Raw genomic sequence first — 17909 nt, forward strand, 5'->3', positions numbered from 1 at the left:
CTGGTACACAGATGCCATAATAGGAGAGCAAACAGCAAACCAAAAATCTATTTTCTTCACATATTAGGAAGCGTCCCTACTACCAAAGTCCTGATTTTTAGCAGCTATGTTTCTGTCATTAGTGCAGGAAAATTGCAGTTCGACCATAATTTATGTAAGCAACAAGCACAACATTTATATATTTAATTAACACTTAATGGATTGAGGATGAGGGTTTTTAATGGAATTGTCTTAATGTGGGTTGAGGGGTTTTAATGGAATTGTTTTATATGTGATTGTAAAGCGCCACGATACCAGAAATTGTGAGGTGGCGCTATAAAAAATGCTTTAAATAAATAAATAAATAAATAAACATTTAATTTATATTCCAGCTCTCTGCCAAAGAATGGCACTCAAGATGGCTAACAGTAAGATCTGAATAAAAAAATTAAATTAAAACATAGCATAAAAACAAATAAATTTAAAACACAACAATCAAAGAAATAAACAGCAGCAGCCAATTAAAAAAGCTGTAGGAACATAGGAAGCTGCCTTATACTGAGTCAGACCATTGGTCCATCCACCTCAGTATTGTTTACACTGACTGGCAGTGGCTCTCCAGGCAGGATTCTTCCCTAGCCCTACCTGGAGATGCTGGTGATTGAACCTGAGGCCTTCTGCATGCAAAGCAGGTGCTCTTACCACTGAGCTAAGGCCTGCCTGAATAAAAATGTCTTTGCCTGCTGGCAGAAGAACAATTGCTCTAGTAGAAGCTTCTAAAACACAGTGAACAAGTGGGCAGGACTAATGTTGTCTTTTGCCTGGTTCTTGTTGCACAAAAAGTGTTCCAGCACATGATGCTTTCCCTCAGACACAAAGGAAGTGGAAACTTCATGAAGGAAGGAAGACTGAGTGGAATTTGGCAATAACTCTTTAACTTAGCTCTTACAACAGTATGTTACTCAAGGCTACAGAAGCAGCAGACTTCGAGTTCACACCAGTAGTAGGTTCGCATACCTCGCTTCTCTAGTTTTAGTAATTGGGGTGGGGGGACTTTTATTTTCAAATGACATCCCCGCCAAAAGCAGACCTTACCTTAAGAGCACCACAAAGTTCAACTGTGTCAGCATCATCCACCACAGTTATTCGGAAGTTTGGAGTCTGAAGAAGTTCTTTGAAGAGGAGGCCATTCTCCAAAATTTTACAGCCTGTTTTGTCGGGGGTGAAAAAACAGGCAAAAAAGAATAACTAACTTTATTTTCCAATCAAGGGGGGGGGGAAGATGCTAGTTCTTCCCTAGATCAATACTATATTAATCTAGTATATCTGTAACTTATTTTTAGAATGTTTTCGGATGTTTTTTAGGTTTTTTAACAATGTATATTATGTTTTAATTCAGTTTTATGTATTTTATCGCTCATTGTTGTTCCCTGCCTCGATCAAAATGGAGAGGCGGGTAAGATCTTTTTTATTATTATTATTCCTCCAAGGAATTCAAGGTGGGCCTATCCAGTTTTACTCACAAAACAAGCCCGCGAAGGAAGACAGGTTGAGAGATAGTGACTAGGCTCAAGGCAATCCAGTAAAGCTTCAGGACAAAACTGGGACCTGAAGCCAGTTCTTCCCAGTCTCAGTCTAACTACTAACCCAGAGACAGATTGGCTGCCAAAAAATGTTCAGCAACACAGCCTTCAATGCTACGGATTCTAAACTGAGATGAGCTAGACCACACTGACACCCTATGGGCCACTGACAACAAGCCCAAAGGAGTTATTCGCTGGACCTTAAGTAGCCCTTCATACTGCAGTCCATTCCTGTTCTATAGTTATAGAATTCCAGTAATGAACACTGGGAAATTAATGAAGCACAGCTGTTTATCCCAACCCAGTAGATCCTGTCCTTCATCTAAAAAATTCTTATATTTATAATATCCAAATCTTATTTCTTAGAAAATAAGTGAATTCTTAATACTGTAGCAAACACTATGCCACAGACACACTAGCCAGCCATGTTACCACAGTGATGTCTTAATGTGTATATCTTTCAGAACTTAAAGCACTGAGCCAAGAGATTTTGCACCTCCTAGCAATCACACAACAGAGGGATGAGGACATGTATTTAAAAGCAGCAGATTATTAATCTGGTATTAATGGTATTCCCCGTAGTAACCTATGGCTGCGAGAGCTGGACCATAAGGAAAGCTGAGCGAAGGAAGATAGATGCTTTTGAACTGTGGTGTTGGAGGAAAATTCTGAGAGTGCCTTGGACTGCAAGAAGATCAAACCAGTCCATACTCCAGGAAATAAAGCCAGACTGCTCACTTGAGGGAATGGTATTAAAGGCAAAACGGAAGTACTTTGGCCACATAATGAGAAGACAGGACACCCTGGAGAAGATGCTGATGCTAGGGAAAGTGGAAGGCAAAAGGAAGAGGGACCGACCAAGGGCAAGATGGATGGATGATATTCTGGAGGTGACAGACTTGACCTTGGGGGAGCTAGGGGTGGCGACAGCTGACAGAAAGCTCTGGCGTGGGCTGGTCCATGAAGTCACAAAGAGTCGGAAGCGACTGAACGAATAAACAACAACAAATTAATCAAAAGTACCTATTGTGGTTTCGCAGAATTTCTCCGCGGCTACCTCGTTGGCAATGTTGGCTCCCATCAGCACACTGACATCTATTCCCATTTTCTCACGGATTATGTCAGAAATAAGTCTGAGTCCTTCCGGACCTTCGTCTATTCCCTGCAGGAAACATTAAAAAGGAATGCCTCAAGTCAGTAGTCACAGTTGAACAGTAGAGGGAGATAATTATCCTTGCTAGTAGATGGAATTTGCAGTGATGTCTATATAACATCCACATTACATTGAATTCTTAATACTGTAGCAAACACTATGCCACAGACCCACTAGCCAGCCATGTTACCACAGTGATGTCTTAATGTGTACATCTTTCAGAACTTAAAGCACTGACCCAAGTATGAGGTACATCAAGAGATTTTGCACCTGTCAATCTCAGCTTCCTTCAAGCAAGATGGTAATTGCTGTCTACAAAGTAGGCATGAAATAGATTACACCACTCTGCAACACACTAACAGACAAATGTATAAGAATTCCTGTTCTTGCTAAATTTCCTGGTCAGTGCATTTATGAAGTGTTTGGCAAAAAAAGGACAAAAACTTATGGGGGATAGGGCAACGTATTTTACTGTACTACTATTTCAGCCAACAAGCTGGGGAAGAGTCTCAAATTGAGATTTATCTATTTATTTTACTGTAAATGATGTATCTACCTCCTGGAACCAACCAATATGTACTTCTGGGCTCGGATCCACAGATGCCCATGTAAAAACTTCTTCTGAGTGTGCATGTGGTGGTGAGGTTAATTTTCCGTTTGGTGGTAATCGCTGGTGTCTCAAGGGCTGCCACTTTGGAAGGTTCCCTGGGTGCTGAAAAGTCCTCATGTGGACACAGAACACCACACACCACACTTTGGATAATGGTCAAAAGGTTCAGGAAACTCAGGGCTGATGAGTGTCAAATCATTCTGCACCCACCCCCAACCTCACAATGGGTTGTCTGAAGATACATAATGTAGTTCCATCACTGAAGCTAAGCATGTATGGACATAGCCAGGACATGGAGGGGCAGTGGAGCACATGTTTATATGCAGAAGGTCCCAGGTTCAAGCCCTGAATTCTCCAGGTAGGACTGGAAAAAATCCTGCCTGAAACCTGGAAAGCCACTGCCAGTTGGTGTTGACAATACTAGGCTAGATGGACCAATGCTCTGACCTTGTATAAGGTTGCTTCTTATGTTCCTTTGGATAGCACCAACCTTTGAACTCCATGTATGCTGATATGAGCAACTTGGAGAAAGGAGGGCAGGACGCATACACATATACAAGATGATTGCCAAGAACAGCCATCGGAAAAAAGCTGAGAAAAACAGACATCTTCTCTCTCTCTCTCTCTTAAATACTTCAGAATTATTTTTATGCAACACCACTTTGAATAATTCAGAGGATTTGTTTACATACTAAAAAGAAAAAAAAAGAGTTTGTATCATATTTGTTGTACCTTAATGAGAGTTATACCAACAGCTTTCTTGGCTACACGCCCAGTGATCTCTTCACAGATTTTTTGAATGAACTGGTGGGGAATAACAAAAACCAACAAGTCTGCATCTTGTACAGCATCTTTCAGATTTGGGACAGCAACCTACAGGAAAATATTCAGGAAAGAAAGAAGGGGAGACATGAGGAATTAAAAAAAAAGTCTCAAGTCCCAGGGTTGAATTTTAAATGGAATCACAAGTTCAACCACAGCTTTTAAAGCTCAGCTAAAAACTTTTCTTTTTCCTAAAGCTTTTAAAACTTGATTTTGTTCTGACTTTATACTGTTAGTTTTACCCTACCCTGTGCCTGTTTGCATTCTCTTCCCCTCCTTATTGTTTTATTATGATTTTATTAGAATGTAAGCCTATGCGGCAGGGTCTTGCTATTTACTGTTTTACTCTGTACAGCACCATGTACATTGATGGTGCTATATAAATAAATAAATAATAATAATAATAATAATCTTCATTTTGTCTGTTGAAAGTGTACATTTTACTTCAAATGGCCTAAAACATAAAAGAGTTTAAACAAAATAACTAAACATATGCTAAGCCACATATTCCTAGATGCCTTTTTGATGACTTCTGCCATCCAGCTGGAATTGCGCAGATTTGGATAGCTAATAATTTATACAGCCAAGAAACTAATATCTGCATATTCAATTGACAGTAACAGCAAATTGCAAGTAGAAAAGCATAAGAACATTTGGAACATGCCTACCCATTACAACAAAATAAAGTTTCTGGTAGTTCTGCTTTTGAAAAGGAGACAATATAAAAAGCTGCATTTTGTGCCTAGGAATATGCAAAACTTCTTGCAGATACGAAATGGCTACTGAGATTCCTGTGTAGGTAGGGTTTAGGAGTAGTATTCCACTTAAGGGGCTGGATCCAGGATTTGTCTTCTGCAAGAGGAAGGGTCTTTCTGCAAGAGGAAGAACTCCACTTGCAGAAGGTCCCTCTGCACAATTTTTGGGGATCCAAAATACCACAGCTCACCCCACTCAGGAGGGTCTCCTAGATGTGTAGCATTTTCAGGGGGTTGGTGGGGAAGTCCAGTTCTGCCAATGCAGTTGGTCCAAAGTAAATCTGGATCTAACCCAAAGAATGGGGTAATTCTGGCTCCTACTTTCTCCACCACCACCATCTACAGTCCCTGGAAATCTATTGGGGAAAGTGTTGGAGATAGTGCAAGGCTGGGGCAATCACCTCCCTCGCTTCCATTCATGGATTCATAAATCCAAATCACTTCTGCAAATAAAAAAGCTCATTTTGTTCAACAAAGGGCACGCTAGATTCCACTTTTGTGATAAGTAACATCTATACTTTTAGAAATTGACAAAATATAAGTATGAATGAAAACGATGTTCTTTTGTTTTATGTCTAAGAAGATATCCCACACAATTCTACCATAGTTCTAACATCTACAGAAAGACCAAGATCTGAAGGGGTTTGTTAGCTGGATCCAACATCTTATACATAACCTGTGGCATTGTTTACTTCGTTGGATTGAACAGCAGATACAATGATGTCAGATCAGAAACTGCCATATCAGTCTTCTTAGTTTTAAAAATTGTTTGCCATGTGACACTGAGTGGGGTAGGGGTCTGTTTGAGAAATTCAAGCCCAAAGCCCATTGGGTTCATTGAATTAGATGTCTTATAGTTTTGGCTCTGGACCATTCGAAGACTTACCACATTTTCTGGTAGCTTGTACCCAGGGAGATATTTTACATTCTCATGGTCATTATTTATGATATCTGTCAGTTTTCTTCCATTAATGGTTTCTTCAAAAACCCACATTTTCACTGTTGAGGCGAACTTCTGCAGTGTTTTTGCATTATTGCCTATTATTTTAGCCACAGCAGATCCCCTGTAAAGAAGAGAGAGAAAGAGAAAAGAATTACACTTTATCAAATATGCCAGGTTAAGCCTGAGGTAACAAGTTCAGTTTTAATAGTCAAGGAACGAATCCATGTACTTTTTTTTTTTTAAATCTAATATCAAAGGATAGTGGTGAAAGAGAAATGCATCTATGGCCATTTATTTAAGCTGTTTTCTGTCAGTCACATGCAGTTCATATTCTGTTGAGAATACATGGGGTTGTATTCGATTAGGTTAATCATGCTTTTAATCCCATTGAAAGCAATGAGACAGGTTAGTCATGGCTATCTCACGTTCCATTTATTTCAATGGGACATGTGTGTTTTATTTTAAAAACATATTATTGTGTTTCGGCTTCCCCCACCCAAAAAAGAAACTCAAAGCTGCTTACAAAAAAAATACGTACATACAAGAAAACCAAATCCACAAAATTCAGAAAACAAGCATCAGAAAGTACCAGCATCATAGAACATCCACTCACTCAAAACCCCAAACAGCCAAAAGCAGAAACTCACAATCCAAAAAACCAGAGACGCCAAAAAAAGAAAACAATATTATCATATTTATAACAAGGAGAGGAATGCTTTTCTACTGAAGGCCTTCGTAATCTGCCAGTGTTTTCGGCCTAAACTTGTTGTCTTCAACTTGGAGCCGTCCTAGGGATATGTATACAACGTGGCTTTGTAAGCAATTCCATCAAAATGGCAGAGCATTGCTGCTGCAAAGCAGAACCAATGAATATAGACAGCAAAAGGGATTGTGGGCTAGCTGGCCAGAAAACTGCACTGTCACTGGCCATTTGGCTCATCAAGCCCGCCCCCTGCCCTGCATTCCTGCGCTAACCCTGGATGAGGTAAAATAAAAATAAAAATCACAACTGGGCTTGGATCTGCCCCCAGCAGCACCCACTGGCTTAACCTGAACAAGGCTACCATTGTCAGACAGAAATAACGTGGTGACCTCGGAGCAACAAAAAAACCCTACACTGCGAAAAGGCGCAATTTCGGGGGTAAAGGCCCGACATGGCTGCGAACTGGTGGCTGCATCATATAAACAACGCAGCACCACTGCACTGCAGGGGTAAATAGGCTGTACAGCCACCACCCCAGATGTTTTGCACTACAACTTTCAGCATTCTTGTCCATTGCCTGTGATAGCTAGGGCTATTGGGAGTTGGCATCCAAAACATCTGGAAGGTGCCAGGTTGAGGAAGGCTGCCCTATGCCACAAAGGAGCAAACTTCGGGCGGCATACTAGTCTCCCTTGTGGCCAGCAGAGTGCACCTCCAAACTTATTCCTGCCACTGATTTGCAGAACCACTGATTTCACTGCAACCGAATGATGCAGGCTACCGCTGGGATACTCCTTGGGCCTCCCTGGAGAAGACAATGCTGTAGCAGGCCACATTGCCCATGGTTGGCCCTCTGAACATGTCTGCTGTGTGACTGTGATGGTGGTGAGGATTCTGTTGTTGTGTGTCTGTGTGTAAGGGGTGTAGCATGTGTCTGTGAATGTGGACCTAAGAATGTTCCTTCATGCACAACTCCTCCATCTTAACTGCTTGTTCACCCTCATTCAGCCGAAACAGTCTCCAGACATAGTTCAAGAGGTCAACAGCCTTATTGGGACAAATAGATAGAAAAGAGAGGTAAAGCCAAGTGTCATCCAGATACTGATGACACTTCAGCCCTGGATTACTTCAGTCCCTAGTTTACTTTCCCCCAGTGGTTTCATGTAGATGTTTAAAAATGTTGAACAGAATAAAATCCTGAAGCACCCCATAAGCCAGGGGAGCACAATCTGTGGCTATGGGCCACATGCCCAGCCCTCAGGCTTTAATTGTGGCCCTCCATATGTGTCCTGATCCACTCCTGCCACAAAATACCCAGCAAGGAAACATCAATTTCAGAGTAGCTAGGGGAGAGGGTGGAGAAGTCTGCCTTCCACTTCCTCCCACAAAATGCTCATACAGATTGCTCTAGCAGCAAGGAAAAATCACTCTGAATCAGGATTGCTGGGATGTGTGTCCACATATGTGAGTGTGAGTGAGTGTATATGTGTGTATACACCTGTGCCCCCTGACCCAACATCACATGCAACCAAAAAGGTTGTGCACCCCTGCCATAAGCCTATGGCTATGGGGTAGGTCCCCCAGAACCACCTTCTGAGACTGATTCTGAGACCAGAACCACCATAGCACCATCTCACCCACGCCTAACTCAGACAAAAGGCCCAGAAGGATACCATGGTTAATGGTATCAAAAACAGAAGTCCAGAAAAACCAGTATGGTTGCACTCCCCCCACCCCCATTATTATTCAGCATTAAGCCAACCAACAGGGCAAGCAAGGATGTTTCTGTCCTAGAACCAGAGCTGAAACAAGATTGGAATGGATCCTAATAACCAGCATCATCCAACACTACCTGGAATGGAGTAGCCACCACACGCGCCAACACCTTGCCCGAGAATGGAATATTAGAAACTGGGTGGTAATTACGCCATACCAATGGGTGTAAACTTGATTTCTTTATTAAAGGCCTCACCACTACCTTCTTTGGGGCAGCAGGGACCACAGCATACTTTAAGAGTGGCATCAGCCAGGACAGGCAAGGATCAAGGTTTCTTTATTAAAGGCCTTACTACTCCTGGAACTCATAGTGAACAGGAAACCAGCCACTGTCTGAAGTGTTTTTTGTTTGTTTGAACCAAACCTATGGAATACTAATGCCATGTCAACTGAAACACCAACAACATAGAGTCTAAATCAAAGCTATACACTTGACTGTACCAATAAATAGTGCCATTTGTATTTCTGGAGAAGAGAAATAAATAACCTCACTGAAATAACCCAAAAACCTACCACTTGCCCTATATTCTATAATTTAAAATTTTCCACTTTAAAAATCTGTATACATACTCTTGGAGAAATTGGACCTTAAACTTAATTCCATCAGTGGGTTCATCCTCCTTTAAAATTCAATATTGAAAGGGTAAGTTGACCGTAATGATTTCTGGTTAGGTATGTCATGGTGTGCCCATTCAGAAGACACCTTAAACCATGGCTTGAACCATGGTGGTTAAGCCAGAAAGCCGGGCTGTATTCAGAAGACACTTTCAACCATAGCTTGAACCATGATGAACAGAGCAAAAAGCCTTATTCACCGTGGTTAAAGCCATGGTTTAACGTGTCTTCTGAATGGGGCAATTCTGACTTCTAGTTCACCTTATGTTTCAGTTTACAAGAATGAGAATCTAATCACCACCATAGAGGGAAACCAGAGTCAACTCCCACCATATTTACCCTTCCCTGAACAGACACTAGAAAGCCAGCTCCTTATTCTGCATGTCCTTGGTTACAGCCACGAGAGCATTTAAGCGTACAGAACAACTAAGGCTCAGCTAGGAAGGTTCTTACACAGTTTGGGTTATTAAGAGTGTGCAAAAATTCTGTGCTTATGGCAGCTCAGTTGCCTGAGAATGGCACATAGGAAGATTTTTACATTAACCACAAGTTTGGCATCTTCAACAAGAAGGTTAAACTGCTTCAACTAGCAAACAAGGCCATTTGAAAAGCATAGAGCTCACTCCAAGTACAGGGTTCAGCATATGTCCTCTGAGGATACCAAATAACCTTCATGCCTGGATCTTAAGCCAAACAATTTTTGCATTATCCAGTTCCTGTGTACAATTTGCAAACTTGTACCATCTTCATCATTCTGTACTTGTCACACACGTTTATAATGTAAAGTCAAATAAGGGCAAATTTTTTAAAAGTTGGATGCATCTTCTCTGTAGCAGAAACCTCCATCAGTCAATTAGCAGGATATACATTTTTAATAATGCACAAGTTAAGAGTCCTTTTCTGTCTTACATTTGTAACCATCAGCCCCTCTCACACTCATCTCTCTTTCATGGCTTCTGCCTAGAAACCATCACATGGGCTGTAGCAAAATTAGAAACAAAAGTAGTCACAAGGAGGACTTGCATGGATTGCTGAACAATGTATTGAGATGCCTCCAACGCCAATATGGTTTTCATTAATATTAGCTGTCCAAAAATTGAACAAAATAACAGACAACTCATCAATATTTAACAACCGTGTTTGGATGACAAGCTGTGGCTTGTCATAGATTAATTAAACCATGACAAACTGTGGCACCCATAGTGATCCTGGGTTATGTGAGGGTTAATCAGACCATGGGTTGTGGGAGGGTTGTTTAACCCTTGCATAACCCACACTCACTGGGTTAGCATGACACAAGAATCCCCGAGAGGAGGTTGCATATTCAAAATAGTGACTGCACCTCCACCCCCCTGCAGCCTCATCATGGGTTGGATTGAACTCAGGCTATAAGGGGCATCAAAGCGCTTAGTTACATTTTAATTTGGGCATTGCAAGCTTTTGGTTATCAAAACTCCAACAGCGTTATTATATTATGTTATATTATAACCCAATATATAATATAATCATGCTGTCAGATGCAATGTAAATGTAACAAATATATATATTTAGCATTTTACTCCCAAGATGTCAAAATACTGATGGGCATTTTTTGGTTACTAAGCTGGTTGAGTGATGTATCTAAACCTACAACTGTAGCAGTTTGGCCTCTTGTTTTAATATAAACCAGGAGCAAGACAGAAGGCTGGAATTCTTTGCTAGATGGACAAGATATACCTTAGCACAGCGGTCCCCAACCTTTTTGGCACCAGGGACCAGTTTCGTGGAAGATAATTTTTCCACGGACCGGGGGGGGGCGGTTTGAAGGGATGGTTTTGGGAAGCCCCCCCCCGCCCCCCCCACTCCAGCGTCCTGGCTTCGCTATGGCACCCAGCCGAAGCAAAGCCAGGATGCTGGGGTGGGGCAGGCGGCTTCAGAATGGCGCACCCGGAAGTCGCTCTCCCAGAGCGGCTTCCGGCCTGTCGCGCCGTTCCGAAGCCGCCCCACCCAACTCCAGCGTCCTGGCTTCGCTTTGGCTGGGCAGGCAAGATGGCGCCCCGCACCCAGGTACGCTGGGGGTGTGTGGGGTGTGTGTGAAAGCAGCTCACCTGCACGGCCCGGTTCCTAACAGACCACGGACTGGGACTGGTCCATGGCCTGGGGACCCCTACCTTAGCACAGCTTTAAACTACAAATTTCCAGTATGTTGGCCTCTGCCCCTTAGCCTCCTGTCCTACTTACCACTAAAATCTCCCCCCGCACACATTCTTTGAAAAGGATTTTGGTCCTTGGATTGAAAAAGGTTCAACATCCCAGTTGTAAAGGTACTGTTACATGTCGTCATGAAAAACTTGGAATCATATGATTTGGGCTAAGACTGAGTTCAGACAAAATGATAACCAATGATAGTTTAAATAGTCAACAGCTGGTTATATAATCACCTGCAGACAAAAATGGAAAATCACCTTGAAGATACAAAAATCTGTTCTGGGAGGAGGGCCAATTCTGTAACTATTTTGTTTTTATATTTCTGAAAGGAGTTCGTCCTTTTATGTTTCTGTCCCAACATTACATTGTACTTTTGGAGGCAGGCAAAAACTTCTTTGTTCAGGCAGATCTTTGGCGACTAATCTGGGTCTTTGTCTGTGCTTAGGACTTTTAAAATTGTCATGTATTTTCAATGTTTCAGTGTTTTAATATGGGAATATATTTTTAACTTTTGTATATTTCTATTCATAGGTTTTAAAATGTATACGTTTAAAATTTTGTATGGCCACCTTGAGGCCCACTATTGGCCAAAAGGAGGAATACGAATAAATATCATCATCATCCAAGATATTTTGCACATTACCATTTCAATTTCAAACAAACTGTAGACAAGGATTCATTTCACAGTCTCACTGAAAAACACACTTTCCCCCATTTGATTGTTTAGGAACATCCAGCAGAGGAAGACTTCTGTACAATCAGTCTTTTGATTGCATATCTGCAATTCCATGCAATATATGAACATGAGCTTGTCCTAATAAAGGCTATCCTGCAAAACTTGTTTTAATGGATCAATAGGGTCAGTGTATTGATTTTTTTTAAAAGGTCAGCATTGCAAAAAGTCAGCTAAAAGTTGGAAAACTGCAGAACTTCTGTAATGGAAGCCTTGGTACATGGATATAGCAGAAAATAGCCATGGCAGAAAAAATGACTTTCCAACTGCAACTGGATAAAGGAAAAGTCAAATGTTGTATAAAATATGGCATGCTTTCATTGTATATACTAGTCAGGAACATATGTAACAATATTTGTCAAAGCCTTTCCTCAGATTATGGAAAAGAAACTAAATATAATTTGTTATTCTGAAGAACCATAAAGAAAGCCTCTAAGCAGCCAATGGATTTCACCTATAATTTCATCAGTAAAGTGGTGAAATAGTTAAGAACACAATCCTATGCATATTTGGACAGGAAGAAGTCCTAAAACTCCCAGCATGTGAACCGCCCAGAGAGCTTCGGCTATTGGGCGGTATAGAAATGTAATAAATAAATAAATAAATAAATAAATAAAAGCATTGCTAGGGTTGTATGACTTTTTTCAGTCGAAATATGGACTGCACCCTAAATGTGCTACCCTAGTGCAATCCAACTAAATTTAAATTCAATATATGTGTCTGTCATAAATTTAAAAAAACACCATAACGAATTGTGAAGCTTTCACCAATATGCTACCTGTAGCAATATGGCATCTCGTGTTCAGTTTCAAAGTCTCTTTTTCAAAAGTCATAGAACAGATAAGACATCCACGTTAAAGAAAATGGCCATGCTCTTCAAGACATTTATTGCACGAACAAGATAACAATTACTGAATCATTTAAGCTAACAACCTATATAGGAACACAAGATTGCAAAATAGCAGACCACCTCATCCCATTTCCTCATTCTCTGTGGCTGAACGCAATCTGTTCTCTAAGCCTTGCGCCTCCCTGTAATAGGCGTCCGACAGCTTCTACAAGTAGTTACAAAGTAAATGCATCTTTCTACAAGTTTGAAACTGGGCTCATGTAAACCAGTGTCCTTCAGGCAGCAAAGTCAGCCCTAGCCCACCACTGCCAACACATTGAGCCACTGGAATGGCTTCTGTCAGCTGATAACACAGAAGATACCTCAGTTGGCTTAAGGCAAGAGTCAGGTTAAAAAATATCCCACAATAGGGCCAGATCTACACCAAGCAGGATCAAACACTTTGAAAATGGTTTGAAAACTGTACATGCAGTGTGTCCTGGGCCCCAGCAGTTGTCAATAATGTTATAAAATGTTTTAAAGCAGTAGTGTAGAACTTGCCAAGGATTCAAATAGGAGTTTTATATAGTGCCAAGCAGGCACTGGGATGGACACCCCACTGAATTGGTCAATTAAACTAGGAGGAGGAGGACAGACATGAAGTAGCAAGGGGGGTGCTTTCTAAACAGATGGTGAAGTGTTCAAATGCACTATGAATGTTTCTCCACAGAGTTAACAAATATTAAAACATGGTTTTACTCAGTGCTGGGTAACTTGTAGCCCTCCAGATGTTCCTAAACTGTAACTCCCATTAGCCAGAGCCAGCATAGGCAATGGGGAAGGCCATAGCTCAGGGTAACAGAGCACCTGCTTTGCATGCAGAAGGTCGCAGGTTCAATCCCCGGCTTCTCCAGGTAGGGTGAGGAAAGGAATCCTGCCTGAAACCCTGGAGAGCTGCTGCCAGTCAGTGTCAACAATACTGGGCTACATTGACCAATTGGTCTCACTCAGTATAAGGCAGCTTCCTATATTCCTATAATGGGGACTGCAGTCTAACAACATCTGGAGGGCCACAAGATGCTCTCCCCTGGATGTGTTTCAGAAATGCCACACCCCATGGCTCTCATTGCACTAATGTCCTGCTTGTGGGCTTTCCATGGGCATTTGGTTGGCAAGTGTGAGATTAGAATGCTGGACCCAATAGGCTTTTGGTCTGATCCAGCAGGACTCTTATATCTGAAGCTCAATCCAGACAAGATGGAGGTGCTTACTGTCAAAGCCCCCAACCTGGGTTTGGAGGTGGGTCAACCAGTTCTGGGTGAGATTACACTCCCCTGAAAGACTGTGTTCGCAGCTTGGGGGTGCTCCTGGATACGTCGCTCCAAATGACAGCTCAGATAGATGCGACGGCCAGGAGTGCCTACTATCAGCTTCAGCTGATACGCCAGCTGCGCCCCTTCCTAGAGTTGAAACACCTAAAGATGGTAGTGCATGCACTGATAACTTCAAGGTTCGACTTCTGCAATGCACTCTGCATAGGGCTTCCTTTGTGCCTAGTCTGGAAACGTCAACTAGTGCAAAACATGGCAGCCAGGTTGGTCACCGGTACATCTAGGGGTGACCATATTACACCAACTTTAAAATCACTACACTGGCTTCCAATTAATTTCTGGGCGAAGTATAAAGTGTTGGTTATTACCTTTAAAGACTTACATGGTTATTACCTTTAAAGACTTTAAATCCCTGCGGGATTGCCTTCTCCCGTACAATCTGCCCTGCACACTCAGGTCCTCTGGGAAGAATTTACTCCAGTCAACCAAAACAAGGCTGACAACCATTACCCAGAGGACCTTTTCTTCTTCTGCTCCCAGATTGTGGAATGGCCTGCCAGGAGAGAATCGTCAACTTAAGAGTCTTCTGGAATTTAAGAAAGCCATAAAGACTGATCTCTTCCGGCAGGCCTACTCAACTGAATTTTAAGATGCCTTTTAATAATGTGCTGCTTTTTAATAATGTATTAGTTTTATATGTTTTAATCAATTATATGTATTATATGGTGTTTTGCATTTGTGTTGTACCCCACCTCGATCTAGAGGGAGAGGCGGGTAACAAATAAATAGATGATGATGATGATGATGATGATGATGATGATGATGTTCTCAGGAGCATGGCATTCTAGGAAACCAAAGCCAGAGAACTTTTGCTAAACGTGACCAATGGAACCCCTCTGTAGACAGACCGAAAACAGCCCTCCCCAGCTGGGTGCCCTTCAGTTATTTCAGACTACAACTCCCATCAGCCTCAGCCATCATGGCCAATGGTCAAGAATACTGGGAATTGTGGTCCAAAACATCTGGAGGGCACCAGGTTAAGCAAGTCACTGTCCTCTTTTTACCAGGCTCTTAAGGCACTGAAGCTAGCGCTCAAGCTGTCTAGCTTGTCTTTTCATTTCCACATGTTCAGTGAACACATGGGATGTATGTGTGTGTGTGTGTGTGTGTGTGTGTGTGTGAACTGCACCAGTTGGTTCCCAACTGTCACATATTCAGCTGATGGCAAGAATCGGTTCTATGCACATAGATACACATGATCAGGAACTATGGTGCAATCTGGAACCACGTTTTTACCTTGTCCACCACACACAAAGAATAAGCGCATGGAGGGGGTGGCTGGGATTGCATCAGCTGGACCCTGCATGTTTATTTATTTATTGAATGCATTTTTATCCCACCCATCAGCCAAAAAGGCTCTCAGCAAAGACAAGACACAAAAGGAAATGTGGTTGGGAGGAAGGAGGAAAAGGTTCACAGTCTACCTCCATAAAGCTATATGTTTTATTGGGAACTTTAGTCATATCAGGGTTCTTGATTGCAAGTAGAGCCACACGTAATAGACTCTGTTCTCACCTTTGGCTAAACAGATGAAGGTCGATGGGTAGGACGTGTTGGAACCAGGGCCAGTTGGCAGAACAGCCCCCCCACACACACACTTGTTCAGTCTATGCATAGAACAGGGCTAGGTTCCCAGTCATTCGTCCGCACATATATTGAATGTGTGTGGAGCCCATTCACCCCTTCGGTCACACATGCAGAGGCTGAGGTAAGAGCCAGTTGGCTCTTACATGCATTCAGCAAACACCAGATGATTTCTATACCGCCCAGAGAGCTTCAGCGATGGGGATTATAGAAATGTAATAAATAAATAAAGATTAAGGCTATGAATGGGGTATTTTACAAGAAATGCTTTCTAGAGTTGTGAATGTTGCTAATGTAAGGCAGAGGAATGGGTTGTTTGTTTTAAGATGCAATCCTATGCATGTTTAGCTGGAAAAAAAAGTCCTACAACTCCCAGCATTTCCCAGCCAGGTTATGCCCTTAATGACTTGTAAGTCAAATTTTATATTTTAATCTTAATAAAATAAAAAATGATACAATTTAAAAATATATACATACAATATACAATTTATATTTAAGTTCATTTTGGCCAATTTAGATTTCACAATTCAGATCACGGAGAAGGGAAACGCAGGAATAAATTTAAGTTTTTATTCATGGAAAAAGACATGGGGAAGACAAAGCAGTGTTCTGCAACAAACATGCCTTGCTTGTAGCTGCCATATTTAAGAACTTACGGGAAACATTCAACAGAATGTGCTTGTCCCACACACAGTGAGACCTGCATAGGATTGCACAGTTAGTCTATCTGTAGAAAAAGGAACATGAAACTCCATTCATTTGGGTATCTATTATTCTAAGCATATGAATTTGATAGCTTCTGACCCAGATGCTTCAGCACTAAACTAGAAGCACTGGACACCACTATGCAAAGGAAAGAAGCGCTATGGCAGTGTAGTGGTTAGTGTATACTGAATGTGTATGGAGCCTGTTCTCTCCAGGGAGAATGGGCCAGGGAGGACCAGGAGACTGAGGTTCTAAACACCCTTCAGTCATGAAGTTCACTGTGGCCTTGGGCAGGTCACTATTTCTCAGATTAACCTAACTCATGGGGTTGTTATGAGGGTAAACAAAAGGTGAGTGTGGGGGAGAGAAAAACCCCCCATGTATACCATCATGCATCCCTGGAAATGAAAGTAGGTTATAAATGTAATAAATAAAGAATTGTGCCATGTTGCGTGAAGTTATATGGGCCGTCCTCTGGTTTGTAACTGGGCCACCTGCTAATCCTGCAAACCATGCAAAATGTCATGCCTTCCTGATGTTGTTGGACTGCAATTCCCATAATCGATCACCATTGGCTAGGGCTGATGGGAAATGTTGTCCAACAAACTCTGGTGGGCCACAAATTCCGCCCCCCACCTTATAGAAAGCGATCAATTTCCCCCCTAGTTCATTGATGACATCAGGTTTATACTATCAGAAGCCAGAACAAAATAAATCAAAACAAAATTGTAGACGTCCAGGCGACCCAGCCCTAAAAAAATAACCGACGCAGGGCAGACATATTTCCATTTTTAAAAATATACACGACGACTCAGCTATGAAAACATATTTGCAGAAGGCGAGGCGTATAACGGCTTTACTGCCCAAGAAGGAAGAAGGGGGTTGATCAGAAATATGACTGTGCGCTTTTTCCAGATTGTCACTTCTATTTAGGGGGGATCATTTGACAGAAACCATAATGACAGCGGGTTTAAAATGGAGTGGGGAGGGGAAAGAAACACCGGATCTTTCCCCCTTGCCTGCTGCCTTGACATCAAAGCAACAGGAACTGAGGAGAATAAGCTCAGGTTGCTCCCGATGCGCCCCCGGACCGATTGCCCGCTCGCCCACCCACTTACCAGTTTCCTGAGCCCACGATGCAGACTTTCAAAGGCGATGACGCAAGAGACATGGCAACTCCTGTCTAGCACGCCAAAAGAAGAGCCCGAGGCAGAGAGCACTCCCAGTGCTTCCAATGGCCGCTCAAAGACTCCTGTCTCTCGGCCATGCACAACAGACCCAGGCGAAACGACCCCGCCTCCAACTCCGCCTCCATGAGCAGCCAAAGAGCGCTTTCATCCGGGGCACGCTGGGAATTGTAGTCCGCTTTCGAATTAGATAAGACGAGTTGGTGTTTGGGGTTCCCCTCCCCTTTTTAATTTTTTTTTTAAAAATAAATCAGTGATTACAGCCCTGTTAAATTGACAGCCAAAGCTTTGACTCCATACCCCGACCTCGCCTGTGGCAGAAGTTAACACTACTAAATATAGACCGGAGGTTAC

The 17909-nt window shown here is 42.2% G+C and overlaps 1 protein-coding gene across 1 annotated transcript in view; it reads right to left on the reverse strand.

Moving 5' to 3' along the window:
- GPD1L (glycerol-3-phosphate dehydrogenase 1 like) overlaps positions 1 to 17660 on the reverse strand; it is a 30446-nt gene extending 12786 nt beyond the window's left edge. Inside the window, exons 1-5 of the mRNA XM_063124961.1 lie at positions 17487 to 17660; positions 5789 to 5966; positions 4058 to 4198; positions 2586 to 2724; positions 1075 to 1187 (exon numbers count right to left, since the gene is read on the reverse strand). Coding sequence (XP_062981031.1) covers positions 1075 to 1187; positions 2586 to 2724; positions 4058 to 4198; positions 5789 to 5966; positions 17487 to 17539 — 624 coding nt within the window. The 5' untranslated portion in view covers positions 17540 to 17660. The remainder of the gene's footprint in view (positions 1 to 1074; positions 1188 to 2585; positions 2725 to 4057; positions 4199 to 5788; positions 5967 to 17486) is intronic.
- Between the last annotated feature and the right edge of the window lie 249 nt (positions 17661 to 17909).

The sequence above is a fragment of the Elgaria multicarinata genome, chromosome 1 (assembly GCF_023053635.1).
Source record: "Elgaria multicarinata webbii isolate HBS135686 ecotype San Diego chromosome 1, rElgMul1.1.pri, whole genome shotgun sequence".
Taxonomy (NCBI): Eukaryota; Metazoa; Chordata; class Lepidosauria; order Squamata; family Anguidae; genus Elgaria; species Elgaria multicarinata.